Genomic DNA, 8,920 nt, shown 5'->3' on the forward strand with positions numbered 1-8,920 from the left:
AACTGATCGCATATACAGATGGACCCATCACACTTGTAAATGGGACAGTTACCGATTCTGTCACTAAAGGCAGGTTCATTTGCATTGTAAAGAAACCAATAGGTCAGTCTGATTTCAGATTATAGACACCTTTGTTTTGCCTGACAATTGTAGCATGTCGAATTCTTCAAACTGTCCTGATTTATTTATTTATTTGTATGTTTGTTTATAAAATATCTTAAATTTTTATGACGTTAACTAAATCTAAAGTAAAAGCTGGAGCTCATTGAAATGTTGATAATGCCTGCAGTTTCTCTGTTTATGCCTTCCATGATGAACCCCTTTTTACTTTGACTTATTAATGAAGTGGAATATCAACGAACCCCTAAAAATGAGTTTTCTGTGTTCTCAGCAAGTCTTTGCAATAAATACATTAACAGACTGCAAGAAAACAAGTATCACAAAGCAAAAGAAAGAACTAATTAATTAAAAACAAGAAGCTACAACTGTTGTTAGAGATATAATGTTCAAGGGTTTGCCAGCAGAGGGTGACATGGATACTGAAATGTTTGGTTTTGGATCCGATTGTAAATCAGGGTGAAGGTTTACCTACGGCCATAAGTTACAACATTAGACCAGCATCCATCTTGATGAATGTAGATGCTGGGAGTGACTTGAAAAGAGTTTGAGAAGAATAATGCATTGTCCAATCATTGTGTAAGTTATTGAATGTCCATGTTTCTTCATTTGTGCTCTTTCTAGTTCATACTGATTGAAATGAACAGCAATTGTTTCTGTATGTCTTTTTGCTAGGGCTGGGTAAAAAAATATCGATATCTCGATATTAATCGATTCTCATTTTTACGGAACGATATCGATTCTTAAATCCCAAGAATCGATTAGTCTAGCCTGTTTTCAGTTAATGGACTGAACGTTGAAGGGCACTTCCCATCCAATATATCCAAAAAGGACATTCCAGATGACTGCATCAATGAACATTTATGAATCTTTTGACTGTTTGTGAATGTTTGTTAGGAGGAGGACAGGAATGTCTGGAATGAGCTAGGTGGGAAACACAATGCCCAGGCGGGAAAGAGGGCAAACGCATTTGAAAACAATGGAAAACTGAAAAAGATTCATAAATACTCACTGTCTGTGTACATATGCATGTAACTTGGGTTGTCGTGTCAGAATCTTATTTATATGTGAGGGGATGGGTTTCAGACGTCCAGGGTGCCACACAAACACATTTTCTAGGCATGAAGCCTGCGGTCAGGGACAGCGTCACACTTTGTACAGCACTGCAATGAACTGAGGACTACAGACTAGAACTGGACTACAAACTTCTGACCTCTAGGATAAGGATAGGCTGATTTCTGATTTCTGATCATCTCTGTCCCAGAACAGGCTCTTTTCCTCAGTTAAACACCTCTAGCCTGATCTGCAATGCCCGCCGCTGGAGCCTCAGAGTGAGTTTAACTGCTAAGCTTTGGGTTTGGGTGTGTTTAGATTGAATATGTAAGATTCTTCAAAGAAAAAAAAAAGTTATTAAAACCCTTGTGCGCTCCTCATTTGGGAGTCACACTCATGGTCTTCGCTGTCAAAAGTGACCGGACACCTGAAATGTAACTTTTTTTTCCTTCAGTAAAATCAATCTAATATATTTTTGTTCAATAATACTTTTTCTTTTGTATTTTGAGAGAATTTCATGGTACTAATTAATATTTATGCAATAATTATGATACATTTTTCCCACTGAAATAGTACAAAGTATTTTTTTCTAATTTTTACAATTATTTTTCAATTAAGGCAGTATTTCAGATTAAAATAGAGACTAGGCCTTTAAAATCCCATTTTTGAAGGCAGAATAGCACCTCCTAGTCAGAACAAAAAAAGAAATACCTGTAATTTCATGGTGTAACCACTAGATTCCTGTATAGGACTTTATAGAGGCTTGTGAATTCCCTAGTTGTTTTATACATAATTGTTTACTTTTATTAGGTTGTGGATTTAAATGTATATTAAGGCATTCTCAAAGACTACTTTTTGTCAAGGTTTATATTTTTTGTTGATTCGAAGTGTAGGTTTTTGCAGCATTATTACTACATTCAAACCTGAACACAGGAAGCAGATTGTTACACAAAACATTAAAATTCTATAAAAATGTAACAAAAATAAACAGGAATGCTTTATCAGAGCTCAATCCTTCTGAGTCTGATCTGATTTCAACCTCTTATTTCAGTCTTCTGACTCATTTTGGCTATTTGGTTATAGCCATACCAATTTTTGAGTACTCATTTGGGTATGTATAATTCTGTATGTGTGTGTAAGTAAGTGTGTGTGAGTGGATATATCTGTTTTACACTCTTGATGTTTTAGAGTGTAACCCCTTCCTTGCTGTCCACTTTTTTACTGCCTCGTAGTCGAATTATTGATTTTATTTTACATAGTTGCAGTGTTACAGTCACACCATAGGTGTGTGTACAAGTGTGTGTCTGTGCGTGTGTGAGTTGGTTTGTTGATTTTGCATTCTAGATGTTTTAGAGTTTCACCCCTTCATTGCTGTGCAATTTTTTTCTGCATTGTGGGGGATTTGTAGATTGTACACATAAAAATGTTCTGTATTTTAGATTCCCCCCCCCCCCCCACAATGACTACCAAGTGTCATAAAATTCACCAAGTTTCGTTCCATTCTGGAGAAGCTACGATTTAAAAAAATTCAAAATGTAAAATTCTCCGGACCGCACAAGGGTTAAACATTTTAGTTGTAGTTCTCTTTTTCATAAAATTCAGAATATTTATCATAACATGAAAAGTAATGTGAACGTGTTTGTCTGAGTAGTTTTATCTTAGCTGTAGACATAACTTTGCTCTAAAACAGGCCAGTGTCACATCAAGAAACAGGAGACCAGACAGCAGTTATGTGTGTGGGTTTGTTTTCACACTAGTGCCACCAAGAACTGTTTTCATGTTTCATTCTCCTCATTAAAACTCAGTTACGATTATAAAATGTGTTTTAAACCTTGGTATGGCCCAACTTGAATGTACATGAACTCTAAGTTCATTAGAAGGTAACTGTAAGCTAAAAATAAACATTATTTCTATTAGTTACGTTTTATGCAGTCTTGATGCTGTTTTAGTGTACAATTTCTATCCAGGCTATTATAAAATTTATATGCAGTGATTTTCAATATCTCTGGAGCGTATATAAATATATTCTGAAGAAAGATGCCGGAAAACAAAAGCTGCCTTGGCTTTTATGAAGAACCGTGCACTTCACTGTTTATTATTAATGTTGTGGAAAATTGGATTGTGCATTGATATAATGTGTGTGTGGGTGTGTGTGTTGAACAGTCCAAAGTCTGAGGATTTCTCCACTGCTATTCTGAAGCAGAAGATTCGACCAAATCGACTCATCGTGGACAAAGCTAACAATGAGGACAACAGCATTGTGTGCTTGTCACAGGTAATCTATCTATTTTTGTGTGTGCAAGTGATAGAGCGATGAAATTGCAGTGTGTAATTTATATCACTAGCTGCACTGAATTGCAAAAGTAATCATTGTTTCAAACAGGGTTCCAAACATGTGCATGTAAATCCCTGCATGGGTGTTACAGGTTAAAATGGAGGAACTGCAGTTGTTTTGGGGAGACACTGTGGTGTTACGTGGCCGGAAGTGGAGGCAGACAGTCTGCACCGTTCTCACAGACGACACGTGTCAATGAGCGTATGCGCATGAACAGGGTCACCCGCAACAACCTGCGCGTGCGTCTTGGTGATGTGATCAGGTGTGTGGTGACGACATAAGGTTTTACTGTTGTCTTACTTCCCAGCAAGATCATTAAACACATTTATTTAAAACTAGAGGCCTTATCTGCTGCTGATGGTGAAGCAAAACCACATCTACCGCAGTGCTCACTCATATGCCTGTGTATATAGTATCCATGCTTGTCCAGATGTGAAATATGGGAAGCGCATCCATGTTCTACCCATTGATGACACTATCGAGAGAATAACGGGCAACCTATATGAGGTTTTTCTAAAGCCATACTTCCTGGAGGCCAACCGACCTGTTCACAAAGGTGCACATGTTCATTCAGTGTGCTGAATATAAGGATATAGGAGTTCGGTTTTGCATTTGGGTTAGGTGTAATGTTAAGAGTGCTTTTTTGTTAGGTCTACATTGAAGTTTAGATACATCGGGATTTAACGTTTTTGGTAATTTTGTAAATCTTTAAAAAATATTTCAGCAGGGCACCCATACCTGGAAATTCTACACACACAAAAAAAGTAAAGAAAACAATAAAATTCTTATTATTCTGCACACTTTTTACCAAAAAGTTTAATCCATCAAAAAGGATTTTAATTATCAGTTTTAATCAGCGCCAATTATCTTGTCCAAATAATATGCCAGTAGAATACAATATAGTACTGCAACACAGTGTTATTTTACTTTTATTTATATACTATTCTAGCATTTATTAACTTTTAATTAACATATTTTTCATTAGTTTTAGTCATTTTGTTGTCTAATGCCATTTTTATTAGTTTTACTCTTAGTGATTTTAGTACTTCAACTGCAGCTATTTTTTTTCAGTTAGTTCCTAAGGCAACATCTCCATTTTTTAACTTGTCTAGACATTTGCATTTTTTACATTCATTTATAAATAAATATTACTCACACACCCACTCACTGTCGTTCCTCAGCCTCCGAGAGGAATTCTGCTGTACGGTCCTCCTGGTACGGGCAAGACACTGGTGGCTCGTGCTGTTGCTAATGAGACAGGAGCTTTCTTCTTTCTCATCAATGGTACATCCGCACACTTGAAAGCCACAGTCTGAAACTGCTGTGACTGTTGTTTGCCCTGCAATAACAGATGCCTGTAAACACTAAAACTCTACTACAGAATGCAACAAAGCAGCTTATTGACATTTTTACACTGACTTCTAGATCACTTCATGTATTTACCTTGAAAAGCCAAACAGATGATCCTTGTTGACCAACGTTTTTTTTTTTCTTGACAAATCTGGCAGATCATATTGTGCCAGCTATCAAGTATCAATAACACTGATGTATTTCCAGGGCATTATGCAGTTTCCAAGATGCATTTCCTGTGGCATACGCTGTTGCTTTTGTATCCCAGGTCCTGAAATCATGAGTAAACTGGCAGGAGAGTCTGAGAGCAACCTGAGAAAAGCTTTCGAGAAAGCCGAAAAAAATGCCCCTGCTATTATCTTCATCGTTGAGCTGGATGCAATCGCTCCGAAACTAGATAAGGTAAGGAATAAGGAACAGGTGTGTTACGTAACTGTGTACAGTCTGATGTTTGTCACTGGTTTGATGGTTATGCTATGTCTGTAGACTCATGGTGAAGTTGAGCGGAGGATCATCTCTCAGTTGCTCACCCTGATGGATGGCCTGAATCAAAGGGTTCATGTTGTAGTTATGGCAGTCACAAACAGACCCAACAGTGTGGATCCTGCTCTTCGGTGCGAACATACACATATGCAGATTCATAACATTCATGCCGAGAGTGATCTGCATCAACAAATGAATGGACCTAAATACACTTTCTATAGAAAAGTCAATTGTAAAAGTTGTGTTGCAGGTCGTTTTGATCGAGAGATTGACATTGGCATCCCTGATTCCACCGGCAGGCTGGACATTTTACAGATTCACACCAAGAACATGAAACTATCGGACGATGTGGACCTGGAACAGGTGAGGATGATGAGAGTGATGGAGGGTCTAAATCTTGTCAGATATTTTATAACTGGACGTTTCTGTTTATGGTAGATCTCTGCTGAAACACACGGGCACGTGGAAGCAGATTTGGCTGCTCTGTGTTCAGAGGCAGAGCTGCAAGCCATACGCAAAAAGATGACCTTAATTGATCTGGAGGACGACAGCATCGATGCAGACCTTCTCAAGGTAAGAAAACTCGAGGTCCGACCCAAGACCCAAGCCGGATCGGGTCCAAAACTTCGACGGGTTCGTTATTAGGGGCCTCAGGTCTCGGGTAATTTAAAATAAATGTGCTTTTTCCAAATGCACCCAATAAGAACCAAATTCTTTTAAAGTTTCCCTGATACGTGTTCATGTTAATTGCATTTTTGAGAAACGCATGTAGAAAAGGAACAAACGTTTCTAAACTTGCACAAAGAAATCCATCTTATAGATATGATACATCAGGAAAAGCCAATTGCATCATTACGCTGCGTGTTCATGCAGGGCTTTTTTTGTGTGTTGTTATGTTATGTTTTTCAAAACAAAGATTAAAATAGGAAAAATATGCAATATGAAAATAATTGAAGACAAAATGTGTTTTACTGAGAAAAACCAAGATATGGTTTTTAAAAAGCCTTTTTCCAAAAGGTACATCTGGAAAGAGGGGGGTCGTCTTATATTCGGGCCAATACGGTAATAATACGGGGATATCTTTTTATATTGTGTTATAAAACACAATGTTTTATAAGGTTTTAAAATGTTTTATACTGTATATTGTGTTGTGTGTAATCTAAAACAAGGAACATGTATCCTGCTGTCTTCAAACCTGTGTATCATACCTTCATACCTGTTTCAAGGACGATGATTATGACCCAGTGCCTGAGATCAGGAAGGATCATTTTGAGGAAGCCGTGAGATTTGCTCGTCGCTCTGTCAGTGATAATGGCATACGGAAGTATGAGATGTCTGCTCAGACTCTTCAGCAAAGCCGTGGATTTGGGAACTTTAGATACTCAAACACACAAATCACTAGTACCTCATACCACTTCATACCTCATTTTGTAAAGTAAAATGCCTCTCGTTCTTTCGTTCTTTGACTCATCGGCAGGTTTCCTACAGCACCTCAGTCAGGTGGAGGTCAGGGGTCAGGCCAAGACTCTGGGGGTCATTTCAGAGATGATGATCTCTATCAGTAATCAAAGTCAGTTGTCTTCTACAAGCCCAACACCTGTGTGTGACAGTGAGAGAAGAGATGAAATTCACTTTCAACTGAAATCTGCACATTATGATAATTATTAGTATAGAATAAGCAATATCTGTGTAATTTCTCATTCTGACAGTTAAAGAGTTTTTAAATCTCTTACAGTCCTGCCAGAAACTGACAGAAAAATTAAACTGAATGTCCATTACTCTCATAAGATGATGTTAAATACATGTGTTGATGGGAAATGTGTGCCCGATTTCTCTAGTATTAGACACTTACTCAAACAAGTACATTTTCAAACTTAGCCTAAACGTTCAATTAACTATTTTAAGTAAACATTAGCCGCCTAACTTACCTCAAAACAAATTTGCGGATAGGTCTACATCATGAATCCAGTTGTTTTAGTCCGTCAATAAACAAAACATTCACTTCCACATCCAATTCTGTTTAACTAGGCCTGACAATGTTATTAATCTTTTAAGAATCATAAATACACACATTAATCCATCAAATAAATGAAATGGATCAGCGCGAGGTTGACTGACCGTTAGTTTTTGAATTTCTGTGGCGGGCTGCTGTCAACCGTCCTCCGAAAGAAGCGAGACGCGCGCGCGGATTTCAGCGGAAGAAAAACAATTAAGTAGATGCCAATTTTATTTACATACAATTCTGTTTGTTATAGCGAGTCTTTATTATCATTATTTTTTGTAGTTTATAAAATTTTAATTTCTTTAATTTTATGTAATTAAAGCCAAGTAGTTTCTCTGCGTAGGAAATCAAACATTAATCTAACTAAATTGATTTATTAACGAGAGAAGCGGAAAATATATGTTATGTTGATATATAAATTAAAATCTAATGTTAATTAATTAATTAATTAATGTAGTTCATCTTTTAACGTGTGTTATGAAACCGCAGCGATTGATTTTATTGATTTTGAATTAAAATTTGGACAGCCTTTAGTTTATAGCGAGACTCGCGGCATCAGTGTCGAGGACGTCCAGTAGTGTGTTACTCGGTGCGCATGTTTACTTCCGGCGCAGACCGGAAACAGATGGTTTCTGGAGGTGACCGAATGGCAGTGTGCAGAACAGATTTGATTTCTCCATTGTAAGCCCAATTATAATTGGTCAGTGTTTGGAAGTTAAACAGTTTTTGCTGTCAGTGGTGATAATGGGGTCACACCTCGTGCGGAGTTACATCACGGAAAGAGACGCGACGCCCGACCCGACGAAGCCGTCTGCGTACGACCCTCACCTGGGCTTCCCTGAGCGCAAAGAGAGAGGTGACACTCAGCGGCTCATTTCACACTTTATCCGGCGCTTTCAGACGTGATTCAGTGTCTAGACCCGACCTGCGAGTCTTCAGGTCCAAACCAGAGGCTTCAACAAAAACATGCCCCTCGATGTGTCTGTTTAGGGTCTATTTACATGAAAGCTGTGTTCTGTAGGGCTGGTATCGTTATAACTCATGAGTTATACTCATATAAGTCATGTAGAGTCGACTAAACTAGCAGGGGCCAGTTGCATAAACACAGGCACCATGCTTGTACTGTCATTTATAACTAGTTTGACTAACCAGGTTTAGGTTAATTAGGCCAATCTACCTTTTTATAACTGATTGAAGAAAGCAAATAGAACGAATAGAACCTTTTAAGGCTAATCTAAGCAGTTTATGCAAAAAAAAAGAGGCCAAATTTAAGATGCATTTAAAGTGCATAAATCTTTTCCTTAAAAACATCACATTTCCTTCCATTTGCATTGCACCATTTTAACATAAACTAGTAAGCTGATGCATATCTGTCAGTCATTAATATATTCAACGGGCAAGAAAAGGGTGATATTTTTCTAAATTAAAAAATAAACTAAACTTCAAATGCACTTTTTTTGTTTCGGTTTGATTTTATTAAAATAATTGTATGTTCAAAACACATCTAGGCTATTCCAGTTGCTTAGAATCACCACAAATCTGTTTATTGTGAAATCAATTACATTTATTCAGTTGAAAGA

General features: G+C 37.5%; 1 protein-coding gene and 1 pseudogene across 1 annotated transcript in view; both read left to right on the plus strand.

The window, feature by feature from the left end:
- Window positions 1–1,425: 1,425 nt before the first annotated feature.
- On the plus strand, window positions 1,426–7,051 carry LOC107573601 (transitional endoplasmic reticulum ATPase-like; annotated as a pseudogene).
- Window positions 7,052–7,916: 865 nt separating this feature from the next.
- The window catches only part of LOC107573602 (NADH dehydrogenase [ubiquinone] 1 beta subcomplex subunit 7-like), a 4,080-nt gene continuing 3,076 nt past the window's right edge, over window positions 7,917–8,920 (plus strand). The window contains exon 1 of the mRNA XM_016260031.1: window positions 7,917–8,196. Within this exon, the coding sequence (XP_016115517.1) occupies window positions 8,085–8,196 (112 nt within the window). The 5' untranslated portion in view covers window positions 7,917–8,084. The remainder of the gene's footprint in view (window positions 8,197–8,920) is intronic.

The sequence above is a fragment of the Sinocyclocheilus grahami genome, unplaced genomic scaffold (genome assembly GCF_001515645.1).
Source record: "Sinocyclocheilus grahami isolate Dianchi unplaced genomic scaffold, SAMN03320097.WGS_v1.1 scaffold1982.1, whole genome shotgun sequence".
Taxonomy (NCBI): domain Eukaryota; kingdom Metazoa; phylum Chordata; class Actinopteri; order Cypriniformes; family Cyprinidae; genus Sinocyclocheilus; species Sinocyclocheilus grahami.